The sequence below is a fragment of the Camarhynchus parvulus genome, chromosome 3 (genome assembly GCF_901933205.1).
Source record: "Camarhynchus parvulus chromosome 3, STF_HiC, whole genome shotgun sequence".
NCBI lineage: Eukaryota > Metazoa > Chordata > Aves > Passeriformes > Thraupidae > Camarhynchus > Camarhynchus parvulus.
The window spans coordinates 35,019,631-35,039,820 of record NC_044573.1 but is presented as its reverse complement, the minus strand read 5'-3'; the positions used below and the strand labels follow the sequence as shown (position 1 = coordinate 35,039,820).

The window sequence follows — 20,190 nt, the reverse complement described above, 5'->3', positions numbered from 1 at the left end:
CCCTTAATTATCCCTTATTTAAACTTAGATCAGGCAGATAACTTGGAAGTGACAAGCATTGTTTCTATCATGCAGTCGGATTTTTCAGGAATTGATGGTTTGTACAGAAATACAAGGTTTCCAGCTCTTAATTGTTTGCCCTGTATTTGGTTCATTGAAAGACCAAAGAAATTTTACAGCAATCTTTGTTCTTAATTATGTGTAATCTTAGTCAGTAATCTTTGAATTACATATTTTTTTTAATAATTGAAAATTTAAAATTCAGAAGCCATTTCTCAAAAGCTGTAAGTTATCCTGAAGTAAGTGGATCAATGAAACACTGCAGCATACTCCTGCAAGTGTGAAGGAGGAAGGTTTGACGTGTGAAAAGATCTGTTTACTACAAGCTTTTTGCCAGAATGGTCACAGAGGAAATAATTCTGACAACCTAATGATGCCTATTACATTTCTGTCAAGGAGAATTGTTGTGATACTGTCTCTGAAAGCTATTGTTTCACTCTGTTTCTACACTTGTGAAGACTATCCTGCTAATTTCTTCAAGATTGTATTTCCATCTGTAACAACTGTCTATTATAAAAATAAAAGTTAAATTTCTGGAAACAGGAATTTAGCACAGTTGTGGGTTTCACAGCCTAAGGAATGCTGAACATGGCATCCACATGTTCTACTAGTGAACTTCTGTGAATACACATTAACAGCAGCATTTTCCTTTGATTTGGTATACTGCATGTGTTGCAGTAAATAAATCCAGAATTCTTAATGCCCTTACCTTTGAGGTTTTTTTAAACCAAAGTAGAGGTTTGTCATGTTTTTGCAAGTGTTTCCTACACAACTGTGCGCTACATCTGATGTTTCCCTGGAGCTCAGCTTCAATGCTCTGTTGAATTTTTGATGTGAAAAGTGTATTTCTGCCAATTTCTACAGTGTGGACTCAGTTATATTCCCAGAAAAAGGGAAAGGGAAATGAAATCCCCATTAACAAAAAAATCTCTGCAAACAAAATATCACCTAAACACTTCACTTTGCACCTTGGCACATCTTACTTGGTGTGTTGGCCATCTTAGGCATTCTCAGGCACTGCTTCCATATCCCCGTGAGGATGATCATATACCAATACAAACCAATACTTTACCTTTCCATGGAAACTTTGTGTCAGATGCATTTTTGTAGATTAAATATCTTGGGACCAAAGTGATACAATATGAAGTATGAAAAACTGGGATCTCAGGAAGGTCAATGCAACAGGGATCATAATTAGTAATTTCAGTTGCAAAATCTCTCTACATGGAAATTGGTATCTCATTGAAATAATGTCAAAAATAAATCCTATGGGTCTCACTACGTTGCGGAGACTGTCAGAATATATAAGTGGGTGGGAAACTGGTAGGTGAGGGAGTTGGGGGCTAAAATATAAGATGGCATGCACAGAACTGAGCTGTGCAGAGGTGGGGAGATGCAGGAACACATTTAGAACTGGGGTGGGAATGAACTTTCTTTTCACTGGGCCTCTTGTGTGCTGCCCACGCATTAGCCTTTGCTCACACTACTTTACATGTTAAATATTTCTCAGATGAGGAGGGAGTGAAAAACAGTTATGAAACATGTGAATTAAACTTAGGTGGTGGTAAATACCACAAACTCTCCTCCCATTTGCAAAGTCTTGTCAGATACAATTTTAAAAATTGATGTTTTTCTTTCCTATTGATACTGAGATGCTAAAATGGAGATCTGGATTTCTAAATGTAACCTGTACTCACACATTTCCAAAGTCTATGTGACATAAAAGGTTTTTTTAGATTTGGGATATATAAAAGGGTATATAGGAGAGGAAGGAACAAGTCTGGGAACGTGCATGTTATTTCTGGTTTTGGCCATGTGAAATTTATCAGGGAAAAGATAAATAATGCTATATTTAAGTGCCCTACTGTGGTTTAATCTTCATTTGAGACTTCAAAATCTTTTCTGTGAATCTGTCTCATGTAGAATAAGCTGTGGATGACAGAGTCTTAAGTGTAGGTATCATTTTTTCTATTAAAATTCAAATTGATAAAATTATTGGATCAACCTGCTTCTCTTTTTTTGGCAATAGGTAAGATATGTCCCTTAGAGTTTTCCCTGGCCTGAATACACATGTCACACCAGAAGGGAAAATGTTAATTCACTTTGATTAGGACCTTCTGCATGATGGTTACATAGGTACTTGGCATCCATCTCCATTAGCTAGAGTTTCTTGCAAGTCTGAGTTCCAGGACATCATGGAGGAACATGGTGCTGACCTATTATATTGAGTTTGATTGTGTTTATGCTTAATAAAGGTTTGCTAATTGTGGGGATTAATCATGTGCTGCTACACTGTGTTCAGTAATTTTTCTTCCATCTGGGAATAACATTTTTTACACCAACCAAGTACTGTGTCACTTGAGGTGATTATTGTTGTGTTAATCTAGATGAATGTGTCTGGGGCTGGTTTTTACATTACCCAGGAGTAACATCAGCTCAGCAACGAGGTCATTGCTGGCAGCTCTTTGCTGCTACAATTTCCTCTTTATTTTTGTCCGTGAAAGTTCTGTAAGCAGTACTCTGATATTCAGAGGGTGTGAGGGAGGTAATGTCTGTGCAGAGAACCAGTATTGCTTGCACTTCTAACAGGTGTGCTTTTTACCCATTTCATTAGATATTTGCATGCTGTTGTATGATCATCTTTTCAGTATTCCCCGTCACCACGAGATGGGGCAGGTGACCATGGAGTCCAGGGCTGTGGAAAGATGGACATGGAAGCATTTCTAGTTACTCCCTGCCTCGTTTTCTTTGGTCATTTTCTTCACCATGAGAGTGGTGAGGCACTGGAACAGATTGCCTAGAGAATGGGCATCCCTGGAGGTGTTCAAGGCCAGGCTAGATGGGGCTTTGAGCAACCTGGTCTAGTGAAAGGGGGTCCGTGCCTGTGGCAGGGCGGTTGAAACTTGATGTTTAAGGTCCCTTACAATATAGACCATTCAGTGATTAACATTACCCTTTGCACCATTGAAAATAAAAGTTTGCCTGGTGTTTTAAACTCTTTGAAAATTATTTAAAATGTCTAAAAATTCTTCTCAGGAAAGAAAGGACACATTTTTTATTTTGTTTGGGGGATTTTTTAGAAATGAAATGAATATCCAAAATGCCATAGAATTTCAAAAATGAAATAATTACTTTTTATCAATTGGCTGTCTAGTCCATTTCAAAAGTATAAAATTAAAAAAAACCAAACCAAACCAAATTAAAAGAAACCAAGAAAGACTTTTTTTTTCCTTTGGAAAAATAATGGGTATTTAAAGTTAGTAGGTTAGCTTACTTTTAATTCAGTGGAAATTTCATTGGGATTTCCCTCCCAAGAGATTTTAGCTGTAAGTAGAAGTTTTTCTTTGAACTAGTTTAAACTAAGGCCCTCTTTCTTGTCACGCACAGACAGGGAAATACTGCAAGATGCTGGATTAGCTTGTTCGCTTTTCATTGTTTTCTTTTGTAGCAGCAATCCGTTTAGCTATGGTATGCTGAGTTTATCTGATTAGCACTTAATGAGTGAAGGGAATAGGGGCAATGTTGCCTGAGTTACTTAACCCTAATAAAGTTTTCACTACCTCCCCCCTCTTTCTAAATACCTGAACTTTCCTCACCCCCACCCCTTGCCTTTTCCCTCAACTGCAGCTCGTTCCCATAGGAAATACATTCTGGCTGCAGCTCTGTCAGCACTAGTGCTGCCATTAGCTGGATTTTGTCCAGTGCACGTTGGTTGCAGCAAACACCCTGCCCAACAGTGTTTGACAGTGTGAATGGAGCTCTTACAAGCTCAACTGCTGTTCTGCTGACTCTGTGCCTTACCTGGGAACACTTAGTGACCAAAACACTACTGACCAAAATGACCTGTAGCATGAGCATTTCTGACTTAAAACCGTTAGGTATAACTGAGCAATAAAGCTATTTATTGAGTTGTGTTAGCAATGATATTTTAATCAGGATTCACTGAAGCTTGAATAATTTAATTATATAAAGCAATTCAAGAAAGCTGATGTTTAATAGTGCTTATAAACTGTGTGTGCCGTACAGATTGTGGTTGTGTTGCCATAATTAACTCAGTAAGCTTCTTGCATAACTCATGTTTTCCTCTGGACTTCAACTTGATTTCCTTCTTTTAGGATTATATTTTATTTTTGTTTGGTGTTGCATTGTAAAATATTTGATTAAAAAAGCAAAATTCTGAAAAATATTAGAAAAGTAATCTACATGAGGTTTTGCTGCTTAACCATTTCTTTGGTGGTTTTGTTAGTTTTATACAGAGGTGCAAAGTTGTCTTAATACCAATGAAAATAGGTCCAAGGAAACTGTAATTGATATCTGTGCAAGAGATTCCTTATGCATAAAGGTTCTATAACTGTTGAAGAAGTAAGAAGAAAGCAATAGAAATTTAGGTGGAGTGTCAATAAGATACTAGTGCTGCTTAGGAGTTCCGAATCGTTATAGGCTTACCTCTGAAAATATATTCACTTATAACTGGTTAACAATACAAGTATTTTATAGAAATTACCTCACATTTCTTTTACCACTCCCCAATTTATGATAATCATAGAAATAATAATGATCTTAGCAATAGAAATCTAGTAATAGTAGTAGTAATCCTGTTAGAGCAGAATGTGGGTGTATGTTTTCAAATTTTAAAGATACTAGAAGAGTGTCAGAAGTGCAGGAATGCACTGGGATACTTGAGAAGGGTAGAAGGCAACTGTGAGTGTTTCTGAGGTGTGTACAGCTTCCAACTGGGCACACCCCAAGCATTTGCCTTCCTGGGTGAGTTTCTGCAGCTGGTGGTGCTCACTTTTGCGGTGAAGTGCAGAACACAATGTGTCAAGGTAAACTGCTGTCAGTAGAGCCAGTCTGGAAGTGTTGCACTCTGAACTAAATGGGTTAAATTTTGGAGGAGAAATCTGTTTTGTCACTTAACTGACAACCCAAATAGTGTCATTTAAACTTCTCCTTGTTTTCATTGTTTTGTTTTGGTTTGTGTTTTTGTCTGTTCTTCAATATGTATAGCTCATACCAAACTTCCGTCCAGCCATTCAGATGGAAAAATAGAAGTGTAAATGTGTGCATTAGGTATTGAAATATTTTGTAATATGATTCAAAGGTTTATTTAAATCACAAAAAGTATGTGTGTGTGTTTTTCTTTTCCCCTCTCAGGTTTGCAATTATGTGTGGCTATATGTCTCAGTTTGAAAGTGTACAAAACAAAATCAGGAATGGTTATCTCTTTAAGGTATGTTTTTGTAGGATTTGGGGTTGGTTTTTTTAAGCTATTCCTTTAAGTTATTTCCTAATATGGTGTCAAAGACAGGTTTTTCCAACACAGTAATTCAGCCTCACAGATCTATTTTGGTGCTGAAGTTAAATTGAAAAGGTTATTGTTATATATGAAAATAAATTATATGCTTGCAAAGTATAAGAATTGAGGTAGGATTCTGGGAACAGCATTAAGATTTCTGATTGCCTTTGTAGTCAAAGGGGGGAGAAAAGGCAATAATGATTCTGTTTAGAAAGCCAAAACACATGAAATAGCAAGTGATGAACTAACACAGTTCTGCAGTCATTCTTCATGTTGCCCTTAAGTAATGTTTGTTTTAACTCTGTCCTTGCAAAGGTAATTGTGTTTTTTAGAGTTAGCTGTTTGTGTTACATGTGCTACTCTCGCCCTCCTTGTCCTCAGCATTGCTTAGACACTTTCCATCCATGCCTTGCCCTCCAAGCTGGCATCCCCCCTTTCTGGGTGACAGTGAAAGGCAACAGACGTGTTCTAGTCCCTGGGGAATGCCTGGGGTGGGCTCCTTTCACATCATGTCCGTGTTAGGACTTGGAGTGTGGCAGAGCTTTCCTATGAGAGAGCATTCATTACATCTGAGCTGTGCCAAGCCAGCTAGGGCCCAAGCAATGGGACAGGCTGGGAACAAAGGGAAAATGACAAATAACACAAGTGCTGCAGCCGTTCAAGGATGGAGTTTTTAAAAGTTTTAAAAGAGTCACTGCAGTGTAAGCAGTAGCCATTTCAGGGAAGTTTTGCTCCTCACAAGTAAATCCTGAAATCTGTTGATTTGGGAAAATAGTAGTATGAAAACACAGCCCCTATTTGAATAGTTTGTGGGTATGATAATATAGGTATGTGGGTATGATTATATATGTGTAAGTCAAATACTTTTGTGACCGGCTTAATTAGAAAGATATGTGGGGAGAAAAGAAGAAATGTTTGAATGAAATTTATTTTGAGAGGCAAATGGTAAGGCTGAAATATTTTTTTTTCTTCCAGCTCAGGTTGAGCAATAAGAGCTTTTTTTGGTAAATTAAAGGTATTCATGACCTGAAATGAGAATGATTTGGAAGGGCCTCATTAGATACTTTATAGGTTTTGTAGTTCCACTATAAACAGAACCATTTTGTTTTCTGAATTTCACAATATAATAACAGTTGTTTGTGTCAAGTACCATTTCATTGGGGCTGTCGCATTCCAGGGTGGAAGGAACTATGCTTCAGTGATGGGTGCTGGCATGTAAGATCTCTTCAAGAGTAGTTGCTTCCTCACTGATTTGATCTGTGATAGTTTCCTAATATTAAACTGTAAATGAAATTAATTTAATTGAAGTTGTTGCCTTTTTAAGACAAAAGTTCTTGAATTATTTGACTGAATTTTAGAGCGATTTAGTCATGTTCTAAATACAGCACGCCTTCTTGCATTGTGTGCAACGTTGCTAAATAATTTTGTGGTTTCCCTCCACAAGGAAGGGATTCGCTAGTTGAAGTTTCAGGTTGTTAGAAGACAATTGCAGCAGGAGAGAATTTCTGAATTTGTTTCTGACTTGCAGCAAACTATTTAGAATGTAAACACACTTGCCAAACAAACATCTAAAGTGATAATAATTTTCTTTCCAATAGGAGCATCTAGACAAGGCAATTGAACTTAAGCCTCAAGATCCCTTTTTATATTACCTGAATGGAAGATGGTGCTATTCAGTAAGTTGTGTTTTATTTATCTAACATATGAATTGAGTATAATAAAGAATTGTAATTAAATAGTGGGACTTAAGACAAAGTAGGTGTTTATTTAAGTAGATGTTTTGAGCTAAATGGAACAGGCATTTACACTTCCTGAGTTCAATACCAGATGCATGATGCTCACATGCTGACCGTTCCTGCAATGTAATTAGGTAAGCTGTGCTTGTATGTACCTCATTGTCAGTTCAGGTTTTTTATCTGAATGAATGAATTAATGAAAAGTAACTGATTTTTGGAAGGGAGGAAGGATGACCTCTTGAGTTTACTTCTTTGTTCTGCCATAAATTTTCTGGGTGGACCCGGGCTGGTAGCATAGCCTTGTGGTAACTTTATTTCCCATCCATAACTTAAGTTAAAGGCACTGACAATGCTGTGGGATTATGTCTGTGGCAGCAAGGCTACCATACTGGCTTAGTAAATTCCAAAGAATGTCCAAAAAATATTCATGCATAAAAATCTGTAATTCACCAATGAGTTTTGCAAGAAATGTAATTTGTGTCCTACTGGTACAACAGCTGCTTTTAAAGTTTTAGTTATATATTTTTATTTTATAAAGATGATATTAGATTGTAGTAGATTCTGTAGTGATAAGTACTCACATATGAAAAAAATAGGATAATTGGCTTACAAGATTAACTATTAATAAATTTTTTAGAAAAATTGTGCTTGTGCTTTAATAAGAGAGTTGTCTTTTTGGTAATCCACATCTTTGAGGGCTCAGCTGGCTGTCCATACTGGTTCATCTCTAGTGCTTTGAGGAATCTTTTGTTGGAAGAAAACATTCCTGCATTGTCTATGCTGTAAAATATCACTGTGAGTCTTCTCAGAATAATGACTGCTAATGCACAGTGAATTCCAGCCAAGCTTTTTTCTTTTGGATACTTCCAGTGAGAGTCACTACAAAGTGCCGGCAAACTGGAAAGAAGGATTTGCTGTGACACATTGCAGACTTTGTCTTTATCTGCAACAAGACTTAATGCAAAGTAATCTTTCAGCAGTTTTTCAGTTCATATATTTAACTTCCAAAGAGCTTTCAGCAACCATGTTTTTTCTCTGTTGATTTGAATAAGGAATGACACCAGCTTTTGCAAGGAATTTGGCTTTTTTCTTTTTGTCACAGTCTACTCTTGAATATCAGCATTAGCTATGCAAAAATAAGTTGCTGAAGATGGTCCTATAGTATGCCTGCTGTCCTGCCTCTGGGGAGCATCTCTCTGACCAATGATTCCTTAAGCACTTTTATAGTTATAGCTCTGCCCAACAGCTAACTACAGCTTCCATTTAAGCCAAATACTCCCAGATGTTTTTCATGGCTTATTTCTCATGTGAGCTGCTGCTTTTTGGAAACACACAATCTCAGTATACCTCACTTTGTTCTTATTGCATTTTTTTTTACTTGTTTCATTTTCATGATAATCACCACTTCCTGAGTAATACATGTGGTTTGTTGTACTGTATTGTTGCGAATTCATATCCCACACTTGCAACATCTATGCAGGACTTCCTTACTAAACACTGAAACCACAGATTAGTATTTGCTTTAGGTTATGATCTGACCTGCATTTATTTAAGTGAAACAATCTACCTAAACAGATGCAGCCACTGAAATATGTAAGGATTGAATTCAGATTTCTGTTGTTCTTTTTTTTTAAATTCTTGCCTTCTGTGACTGCCATGACAAAATAGTAACCTGAAACACATAGAACAGATTTTCGTAGTCTAAACAAATGCAAGTATAGGACTGAATAACATCTTGTTCAACTTCTGGGGCTGTCAGCTCTTAAAAACTTACTGTCTTTGTACACTTTCAGTAGCAAGGTGAGGTCATTTGGAAACACTAGTTTTGAGGCATTACTAATTTTAACCCTAGCCCAGTGAGATTGGTAATATCCTCATGAGTTTTAGCAGAGTGAATTTTTTCTGTGCTGATCCACTAACCCAGGTTTTGGCCATGAATGCGATGTAGGTAGTCATAGGAGCTTGTGGAAGGTATGCCAAATTCCTTGCTCCTGTTCTGCAGACTGTGAAGTTTCATGCTGTGGTAATTATCCCAAAAGAAGATTGTTGGCTGTGGCCTTGATTAGCCTCAGGGTAGAGATTATGATGGAGTGTTGAAAAATTTTTTTGTCACTCATCTATTCCGGTACCTGTAGATGGAGTGATAATGCTCATTTTGGATGCTCTGTTTTTAATGTTCAGTCTCACTGTTGTTGAGGCTGGGAAGGTGTTGTCCAGTGTGAGATAATTAAAGCAGAAAAGGGATGATTCAAGCAAGAAGGTTAGTTTTTACATTTAGCCTAGCTGACTTCAGGAGCAAGTTAGGGTTGGCCACAGTGTTTGTTCTTTCGTAGGTATTGCTTCCCAGGGTATTTTTGTGTAATTTTGGTCACATATTCTTTTACTGTAGCAGTGTAGTTCAAAAAGATAACAAGTTTTTGATATTTTATAGGCTTTGGTAACAGTTTTGTGAAATATGATATACTTAAGTCTTCGTAGTATAGTCGATATTTCCCATTCACTCCCGATTTAATGTTAGGGGATCTTATTACTATTGTCTAGCATACATTTTTTTTGGTTGACAAACAGGAGTTGCATAAGATATTGTAAATAGGGATGCTTCAAGTGTAACTCAGGGCTACAGTTCATTTTCACAAATGAAAATCCATTGAAAAGACTTTGAGGTAAAAAGTATAGAATCATAGAATCATCAGTGTTAGAGGAGACCTTCAAGATCATCAAGTGCAACTGTCAATACTGTCACCCCTAAACAAGTGGAGGCAGATGCAGAAGATTTATTGAAGACTGAAATCTATATGCAAAGACTGCATGCTGTGCTAGTAAAAGCTGTTTAATTAGTGAAGTTTAATCTGGCCTGACTGCCATTTCCCACCTTCCTCAGTGTAGCACAGTCCTTTGCAAGGAGCAGTGGTACAGTGCTGCCAAGTTTCTTACCAGTAGTTTTTCTTGCTGGGCCAGAAATGAACCTGATGCAAGGTGTCATAGCACCTTCCAGCAGAAAGGATGAGCTGGGTTTTCACTGCCTCACATTAGCTGGGGTTTGTCTGTGATGCAGAGCCAGTGACAGTTGTGCACCACCTTGTCTAAAAATCAGTTTTTGCTGTTTCTTATTTATCTTACCATTTAAAGTCAGTAGAGCTGTACAAAAGAGGAGGATCATTAAATCCTCTCAGCTCTGTTAGAAAATTACTTCTGGTATCACAGTCAGGTAGGCAAGATTTTCAGCAGTCATTTCATAGATGTCATGGTGGGCAAAATTTTGCCAATGAGACCTGCTGTGTATAGAAAAAGTGAATGGATCTGTGGTGCGTGGTATATAAGAATTATTTCCTTAAAGTTTAGGGCACAATTATCTGATAATTCTTTATAATTGTATGGTTGGAGGGGAGGGGAGTTAAGTGTTTTAATGTTTCAAATAGCTGATAAAACTTTCTGGTTAAGACTTATGTCTACTTGCCATTACAGGACAGGCACAGAACAGCTATCATGTACTTGTGAAACTGGATCAGAGTCCCTGGTAAATGCCAGTAGTGTGTTAAAAATTAGATCTCCTGGGATTTTCCTTCCTCAGGTTATAGGCCATGTTTTGGATTTGTCTCTGGTGTATCCCAGTATCTGTTTGGGTTACATCAGGGAATAAATTGATACAGTTCCTTTGTGTGCTCTCTAAGTGGGCTTCCCTTACTGGAAAGTGAAAAGCCCAATTCAAGTTGGATAAATACCTAACTGCCTGTGCAGATTGTCCAGGTTCCTCAGCTGGCAAGGAAGAGAATGTTTTTGTTGGAAGCCAGTATTTCAAAATTGGTGTCCAGTTACTTAATCTCTTCCAGAAGTCAAAACATTGCAAAATTATGTAGTACAATTTTACATTAATACATTATAATGAAAAAGAAAAAGAAACTCTCTGGGGATATTTAATTAGATGCCATTAATATTTTACTGAAGCTGGATCAATGCTGTGATTTGCCTTTATGGAAGACAATGGTGTGATATGTGTTCAGTGAGCTATTAGCAAAGAAGCATTGGAAGAGGATGTCTTTTGGGACTGAAAGTTAATCGTGGATGGTTTTGCAATTCCGGCGGGTCAGTTTCCTTCGTACCAACATCCTGGAATTTGAAAGGAGCTGTCACTTGGGAGGGTTTGCTTCTCATAAAAAACAAACAAGACAAAAATCCAGCCAGTGTTACAGTATATATATATCTCTGACTTTTGCTGATCCTAGGCTAAGGAAGAGAAAGGGATATTTTTGAAGTTCATTTTCCCAGTATTTAGGGGAGAACCACATTTTTTGCCTTGGCCCTCAGAGATCCAAGAGGCCTGATGGAAGAGTGCCGAGTATGAACTTAACATTCAGCTGCAGTTTAACTCTGGGAGTGCCTTTCTTCCATCTCTGGATATAATAGAGGTTTTGATATAGGATAAATGGATGACAATTTGTTGACAGATCTGTAGGAGAGGTTGGTTGAGACAAGCATCTCTATTTGCTTTGGGATACTGTAGAGTGACCTCCTTTCCTTGGCAAAGACTGGGCTGTCAGGATGACCCACTACGCTTCAGCTCTAGGGGAGGTCAGGAGTTGGCTGATGGTTCCTCAGGCCTTTGTTGCTCTTGAGTGGGTGGGAGTAGCTCTCCTTATGTTTGGCAGCCAGGGAGTTATTTTTCTTGAGTGACCCAGCACATTAAAACCTGATATTCTGTGGAAACACAGTGTTCCTTGCAGTGCTGCTCTGAATTTTCAGGCTTCTGGCAGGACTGATATCAGGGTTTAGGAGACCTAAAAAACCAAAACTCACTTAACATTTGGAAATAATCTGTAGGGCAAAACCAGGCTTCATTCCTTAATTTTGTTGTTGTTGTTGTTGTAGCTATTACTTACAACAGTAGTTCTTTGCCTTATTATCTGCTGTCCAAAAGTCTACCACTTTTGGACCACTCACTAAGTGAAATCATGGTTCTGCTGTAGTTGATGACAGTTACCCTCTGTTTATACTTGATTTTGTATGGACCTCAAGATTCATTTTGCACTATTGGAGTAACCTTGACTGTAGCAGTCAATTCTGCACTATGCTAGAGCATGTTACACCAGGGGGTCCATTCCCTGTGCTTGCTCACAGACAGAAGATCATTAATAACTTGGTATAGTAGGAATGATGTTTCCATTTCATTGAACATGGTGTAAAAGTTACTCAAATGAAGTTATTTCAAATTAAAGACTTTGTTTATGGGTGTTTAGAGGAAGAGCATAGGTTCCTGTTCATCATTATTGCTCTGGGACACATTTTTGTGTATTCATATAACAGGTCTCTTCCATTTGTCCCACTTCAGTCGTAGAGGGGTATAGACAGACTCAGGTGGAGCACAGTTAAGCTGTTGTGATGGGATTCACTTCAGCTGCCTTTAGCTATCCCCAGGCTCTGCTCCTTTTGTAGTTGAAGAAAAGAAAGATAAGAGTGTTCATCTCAGGCTAAGGTTGGTGAAGAAGTATTGCCTAATGGAAGTGCCTCTCTGTATTGACCATGCAAGGAACCTGGACAGCTTGTGTGAACTAGGTACTTCATATATGGAGGGCTAGGCTTGCTCTGAAAAATTCATTAAGCCAGTGGCATGTAAGTCTCACTGCTGAAACATTACAGAATTCTCAGATTGTCTCTGGAATAGTCACAAAGTATAATGCTGGATAGAGTGCACATTAAAAAAAACTCACTAGTGCCATAGAATCATAGAATCATCAAGGTTGGAAAAGACCTATTAAGATCAAGTCCAACTGTTAACCCAGCACTGTCCTGTTCACCACCAACCCATGTCCCCAAGTGCCATACTCACATGTCTTTCAACTTCCAGGGAGGTAATTATGTCACTTCCTTGGGCAACCTATTCCAATGCTTGACCACCTTTTCAGTAAAGGAAATTTTCCTAAGATCCAATCCAAACCTCCCCTTGGTGCTATTTCATCTGGTCCCATCTCTTGTTACCTGGGAGGAGAGACTTACACCCACCTCACTACAACCTCCTTTCAGTGTGGGTGGTTTTGTGTGAAATGTGCATGTGCTTACATGCATTTCACTTTTAAACATTGTTTTAGCTTGATGGGGATGGTGAAATAAAAATGGCCAACTGCATATATATTTGGGCTTTTTAGAAATTTGAGTAGTGCAAACCAGCACCCAAGCCAGACAAAATAAAGACTAAAACCTCAGCAAATCAGTTCTGATTAAATCTCATAAGAAAATAAAGTAACTGCCAGGAAGAACTTGTGTTTTCAATAGTTAATTATAACTCCACATGGAAAAACGGCAATTTTGTTTCCTCATTATTGCATAACAGCAGACATGAGTGTGGTAATTGTATATGTGCAGTGTGTATCTCCAGGGTGTTGTGTGCTTTTGCAGAGAACAGTGTAACACATTCCCTTTATTTTTACCCCCTCTCTTCCTCCTTCTTGATGCGATGGACCTAGAAATACAGAAACGCCCTTCCTCTTCCAAGAGAAGAGAGAACAAGGCGACAGTAGATTGACATGAAAAAAACAGCACTTTGGCAAAAAATCTTTTAATAACTCTTGCAGAATATGTCCCAGAAGCTATACAACAGTGAGAGAAATGAAATGGGGAAAGGAAATTATATCTATACCTACAATTAGAAGCAGCATGTTGCAGTTTGTAACACAGTGGGAAAGCATGCAGGGGCAACAGCATCTTGTTGCTCCAATGAGTAAGAACTCTATGATTGCTGGAGAGGTTTTGTAAAAAACATTTTCTGTTCTCAGAAGAAGCTTCAAAGGCGAGGTATGTGAAAGAGAATGAAAACAAAAGCTTTATTTTTGTAATATTGTTTCTCTCAGGGTTATAATTTAGGGCTTTGGTGTGAGACACTGACTGACAACATGTAACAAATAAGGCCTTGGGACCCTGCTGCAGCTAGCATGACTGGAACAGTCACCACGCAATGCTGCTCTCAAGTAGCTACAGACATTGGGGCCAGATGGGAAAACATGATCCTGTGCATTTCCCTGCTGCATGCTGACCTGTATTTCTGGTCTTTGCAATGGTATTTTTCATTTGCAAGAAGAAGTAGGTAGAACTTGATGTCTGTTCAAAGGAGAAGCATTCTGGTTGGTAGCTGTGGATAGTTATGACAGAATAGATTCTCATATTTTACAATTATTAGCTGACATCTCCTGGATAATTGCTGGATATAGGTGGAGCTGGTACGGGGAGCAGCAGCAGCCCTGCAAATACTGAGAAGCCAGGGAATGAGGCAGGAAAAATCTAAAGCAAAGCAAAACCATTTTAAATTTTATAGCAGTAGGAGAGACTTGACATCAAGGCTGAACTCCATTATTTGAAGTGCAGCTCCTTCTGAAATAGAGATGTCCCTATGTGATTCATATCTCATCTCCAAGTCTCTGACGAGGGGCTCTCTTTCACACACTCTGTGTGTGCCTCTTCTCTGGGTTGTCTCTGCATAGATCAGGCCAGAAAATACAGAACCTTGTTTTTTACAATTTTTTGACTCATCTGCTCTGTGACAGGAGCCATCAGTGCTATGCTTCAAATACTGATGTGAAGGAAAAAACTCCTGGCTTTTCTTTACAGAAAGTGGCTTCTTTATAGAAGTGACCAAAGGAAAGTGGCTTTACTCCTCCACTTAAACAGGCTCTTCTTTCACACTGCATTTCTTAGCAACTCTATCCTTTGCTAGAGATGTGAGGGTGAGGTGATGGAGCCAAATACCTTATGGCAGTAACAAAAGCAGTTTCTGTCAGGTGTCAGTGTATGTATGTCATATGCATTGTGTGGCAATATGACAGTTCCCTAAAGTCCTTTTATAGCAGCCGATCTTCCTGAAATGAGAAGAGGTCATTGGCAAGTGTTATTTGTCAGATTGGAGGAGCTAAAAATTGAGCCTATTTCTTAACAGTGGTTGTCACCAGCTTCTGTGTAATAACTGAACTTGTTATACAAGCTCCAAAACTGCTCACATTTTTACAGCAGCAACACCTTTTTATGATGTAGGAAAGTAGTCAAGTGCATAGATTATCTTGCAAAGCTGTCTATCTCATGAAAACCTTAACAGGTTTCAAGTACTATTTCTAGCCTTAGGTTTTTAAAAAAGACAAGACGCTATGAAACCTAAAATGTACTTTAAGCTTTGAACATGGAAGTAACCTTATATTGAGGATGTTGGTGTTTGGTCATATGACTCTAAAATCCAAAAGACTGCTTTGAGCTGGCCAAACTGACACTATAAAGCATTCTTTTACAGGTTATTTTCCAAAATATGTTGTATAGGTAGTACAATACAAAAGACAGTATTTACTGCAAAACTGGAAAGCAACTTTTGAGAAATCTCACATTTTAATTTTTTGTTTGTTTGATTTTTATTTCTAGGTAGCTCAGTTGTCGTGGCTTGAAAAGAAAGTAGCTGCTGCTCTCTTTGGGACTCCACCAACTTCAACAGTAGAAGAAGCATTGCAGAATTTCCTTAAGGTAAGTCCTAGCCAAGGGTTTTCCTATATTGCTGTTTGCCAACTGTTATATGTGAGTATTATCAAGATGTCTGTTCAACAGACTGTGTTCAGTGGCTATACATTCAGGGCTCTTCTAAACACCACTGAGCTTTCTATTAAAATATTTTTTTTCTTTTCAGTTTTAAAATTAGTTTGGACATGAGTGGTTATCACCTTTCTTTTCTTTATTTAGTTTCAGGAAATTCTCCCATTAATTGCCATGGTTAATAGTTATTGAATTGAATATGATATGGATATAGATTAGTTACATATGCTGCTGAAACAGATGAACCATAGTGATAGTGATTGCTGATTTGCCTGTTTCTGCAAGAGAGTTGACATAGGCAAGGAAAACTTTGACATTGTGATGCTTCTCTTTTTTCTGATCTGAAACTATTTTCCACTGAATTTCAGTAGAAGCTTTTCTTATTTATGGAGATGAAATGGATTTGTAGTGAAGTAGAGAAGAAAGCTCTGTCATATAGGTCCATGTTCCTGGGCATTCTATTTGAACACAGCTATGAGAAAAGACCACATGAATAAAATAAATCTACCTTTTATTGCTTTCCATGTGAATAATTTCTGCTTCTGGAGCTCAAAAGCGTACAAGTTTTTCACATGACTAGATTCAAAGCATAAACTTCTATCATTACAATTACTATCAGAGTTTTTCAAAGAAATTGGACAGGCATCTTTTCCTCACTATAAAATGTTCTTATTTTCTGTGTTCTTAGTCTATTTAAAGACTGAAAATCTCCTGAATTTTGGACAGTGCAATACATTGCCATCTTCCCAGTTTAAGAGATTTTATCTTGAAGGTCAAATTCCAAAAGTGGTAGAAATAATTTGAAACATTTGCTTTAGCCTCAGGATATTTTGTGGTGGGCTGCAGAGTGACTGTGGTTTTAAGTCATCTTCAGCAACAAAAATCAAATTACTGTCTAAAAGACAATTGTTTAGGTTTCTTTTTCAGTTGCTTGATTCTACAGAGTTATGGTAAAGCAGCATTGTTTTGGTCCAAAGATTACGGCTACTATAAATTTCACAGATGTAATTTTCCCCTCCCAATAGCTGTTATTTGATTAAAAGCTGCTTCTTTGTTAGTAGATAATTATTAAAAGTTTTACTTATTTTGCAAGCTTCTATACCCTTGATTTGTTAAAAAAAAAAAAAAAGACATTATTTAACTTTTTTAATTACCTGAACTTTTTAGAAGTTGATAATTTGAAAAGAAAGGTGAACCCAAAGCTAGAAGATAAGAGAATGTGGAAGGGAAATAATTGTAAAATTGATAAACACAATTCTTTACTCATTACACAAAGTGTGAATGGTTGCTTGCTTTCTTATTTCTTTGATGAGGAAATAAATCTTAATAATCTGTAGACAGTGGTATGTTTAAGCCTATCCTGTAAGTGAATGAATCCAATAGATCTTGTACAAAGTGACCCTAGATTTTTACAGAGTGCTTAGGGAGAGAGGAGAGCAAGCAGTGCAGAACATTTTCTGTGTTTGCTGCCAGCATCTCATGTGCCTGGTTTAGGGTTTGAGTTTTGTGGTTTTGTATTTTCTTGATTTTTTTTGAAGTGCTACGAAACAGATTGCATTACACAGAGTAGGGATGATTCGTCTGATGTTTGAGGAAATGTAGTGCATTTCTAAAATGTTATGCAGACTGCATAAATCTCATCATGCAAGTTTTATGTCTATTTTCTTTCCTGTTTTTTATTACTTAGGCAGAAGAAATGCATCCAGGATATTCCAAATGCAATTATGTGTATTTGGCAAAGGTAATCAAGTTCTTTTAAAAATAATGATTTGTAGACTCTGGTGTTCTTACAGTGGTGTGATTGGAAACAAAATGTTTTTTCTTTTCAGTGCTATAAAGATCTTGGCCAGAAAAGCAATGCACTGAAGTGCTGTGATTCTGCACTGTCAATTCTCTCAGTTACTAATGAGGTGGGTATTGAGAGTGATAACTTGTTCCCTTGTGACTGCTCTCTTGTCTTTGGCATCCATTATTGCACTGCCGGTAACAACATAATGTTTCAGTTTTTCCTCTGAACACAGAACATTCCTTTTTCCTCCACTCTAGGTTGTCTCATTACAGTTGTTTGTATCAACAGCTTTAAAAAAAATTTGTTTGGGGAACTGTCAGGGACTTGTCCGTATCAGAAATTGAACTGTACTCTTTGTAATTCAACCCACTTCATTAGATCATCTTGAGCATAAGCAGTTGAGTGTGTCACTCTAGCTGTGCTGAAATTTTGCCCCAGACCTATGCTTTTCTCAATTGAAAGCACTCTGGATTTTTGTCCTACGGTCTCTGTCTCTGCTCCTGAAAGCCTCTGATTTGTGATTCTTGTTAAGGGCAGTATGTCAACTACAGCAGAGGCAGATGAGTTATTAAAGATTGGCTTTGTCTTCAACCACAGGGCAGAGGGCAGTTAAGGGGGCACAGTTCTTCAAGTCACATCTGCTGGCCTAGAGTTTGTTCTAAGAGGTTACTAGATTCCTCTTCAGGCCCATTACAGTATTTTAGGCCCATTAGAGCATTTTTGGTATGTGGACAAAAAATTTCTACAAATATTTGAGAGATTTTAAGTTGTTTAATTTCTCAAATATAAACCAAGTCATGGCAAGAAGGTTCACTCTGTCTGATCTCATGTAGAAGCAAGTTCCATAACTGACCTATGACTGGAAACATCTTACCATCCTAGAGCATGACGAGTTCAAACCTGAGCTTTTTCAGCCTAAGGGACCCCCTCTGAGCACAGCAGATGTTGTATGGAGAAAGAGAGGTGATTCCTGAGAGGAATTGGCCCCATCCCATTTAATTCTTTGAAGTTAAGGAAAAAGACCATTAAATAACTCTTTAACTTGATTGACAATAAATGCTGTGTGTGGAGCACTAACATGTTTATGTCAAGTGTTCCTGCTGGGAAGAAAGACCCCTGCATGCCTCACCAGCCGCTGCTCCTGGGTGGCCTAATTTTTGGCCCCAGTTGTAGTATGTACCAATCATAAATTAAGTAATCATTGCTTAAGTTCAGTGTTTCTTTAAATGTGTATTGATACTCATATGACATTAACTATTATTTAATTCTCTTTATTCTTTACTTACGTTAAAATATACCTTCAGCTTGCCTATTACAGAACATAGGAAAGGCTGCTATAAATTATCTGTTTAATATCCCATCACATTTGTGAAGTATCAGCAGACCTGAGAAGGAGACAGAAGCCTGAGGTGAGAGCAGGAATTCAAAAGGAGTCTGAGGGATAGGTGTATGTATTCTGACAAGCAGAGTGGTGATGAGGGCAAGAATTACACTGATTTGTGTAATCAGAAGAGTGAGCATCAAATGGACCCCAAAAATCTTTTGTCCATCTGAAGAGGACAAGATGATTTGACCTCTCCTGTTTTGACAAATTCTGTAGATATCACAGATTAATCTCTTTTGTCTTGTTTACTTTGGATGTGTTTTGAGTTAGATTTAGGAAAAAAGAGTCCAGAAGAATATGGCATTTGGGCAGTAGTATGTAATTCAATTCAAAAAAAACCAACCAAGCACTCAGCACAGGGTAAAAAAACCAAGTGCATGCTGAAAGAAATTACTGTGAAATGGAGATCTGGAACATGGACTCTGCTGTTGCTGACTGTTACCTCAAATCCCATCTGAATTCGAATATTACATGTTGTTTTGGTTATTGTGTTACAGAAAGACTGTTACTGATTTTTGGGAAAATGTGTTGGAAGTGAAGTGGTTCAGGGCTTGGAGCTGTATGTAGGAATAACATTTAGTGAGATTAGTTTAAGAGGGGGAAGAGACTGTAATAAGACTGAAGAGGCATTGGGGAGAGAGTAATAAACAGATGCTAATATGCACTTTATTAGTGCCTGAATTGACTGCAGCCCTGTAGAAGATGGGGCTCATGGTCTAAAAAAAAGCACAGGTCAGCAGCAGTGTGAGGATTTCTTTCCATTTGCCACAGCTCAGGATCTCAAGGTTGTCAGCAGTGTGGTATTTTGTCACAGTCATGTGAAATCCATCATTCCCAAGTATAATCATAGTTTCTCATATGAATTTTCTCTTTCTTCAAGCAGGGGAACTCCTTTATTGTTTTTAAATGTTGGCTTCTAGTGAGAAACATGTATTTGTATAAAGGCATAAAATCAGGAGCAGGCTGAGAGACAAAGTTTCTGGAAAGGTGCCACATTGAGGAAATGTATAGTATTTCATGATAAAAATCATCCTGCATAAAAATTATCATAGACAGTGATTTACTTTTTATTGCTTCTGAGCATCCACAGTTTCCAGTGGCTTCTGGGAACCAGAGGTGCTTGGCATCAGTAAAGTAGTAGCCCATAGCTCATTTTAATCCTCAGGTCAAATTCGCAGCTGCTGTAATTCAGGACACTTCTTTGACACTTTTTCTAGGATTCATTTCACATAACATTTCAAGTTAAGTGATATTATTTTTGTCTTGAATGTTATGTCACATATAGATATCCCTTCTGTGCATCTGTTTTACCATTTACAGTTTTTTTTAATTCATGGGGTAAAGGGACTTCCAAACATAGTTAATTCTT

At 37.8% G+C, this 20,190-nt stretch overlaps 1 protein-coding gene across 3 annotated transcripts in view; it reads left to right on the top strand.

Annotated features, from left to right (window-relative positions):
• RMDN2 (regulator of microtubule dynamics 2) overlaps positions 1-20,190 on the top strand; it is a 46,163-nt gene that overhangs the window by 18,453 nt on the left and 7,520 nt on the right. For 2 of the 3 annotated variants that reach the window (XM_030946361.1, XM_030946360.1), the window contains exons 6-10: positions 5,215-5,290; positions 6,955-7,032; positions 15,484-15,582; positions 17,336-17,389; positions 17,478-18,386. In XM_030946361.1, the coding sequence (XP_030802221.1) occupies positions 5,215-5,290; positions 6,955-7,032; positions 15,484-15,582; positions 17,336-17,389; positions 17,478-17,663 (493 nt within the window). In that variant the 3' untranslated portion in view covers positions 17,664-18,386. Of the gene's footprint in view, positions 1-5,214; positions 5,291-6,954; positions 7,033-15,483; positions 15,583-17,335; positions 17,390-17,477; positions 18,387-20,190 lie in introns of those variants that run through there. The other variant, XM_030946362.1, reaches the window with a different exon arrangement.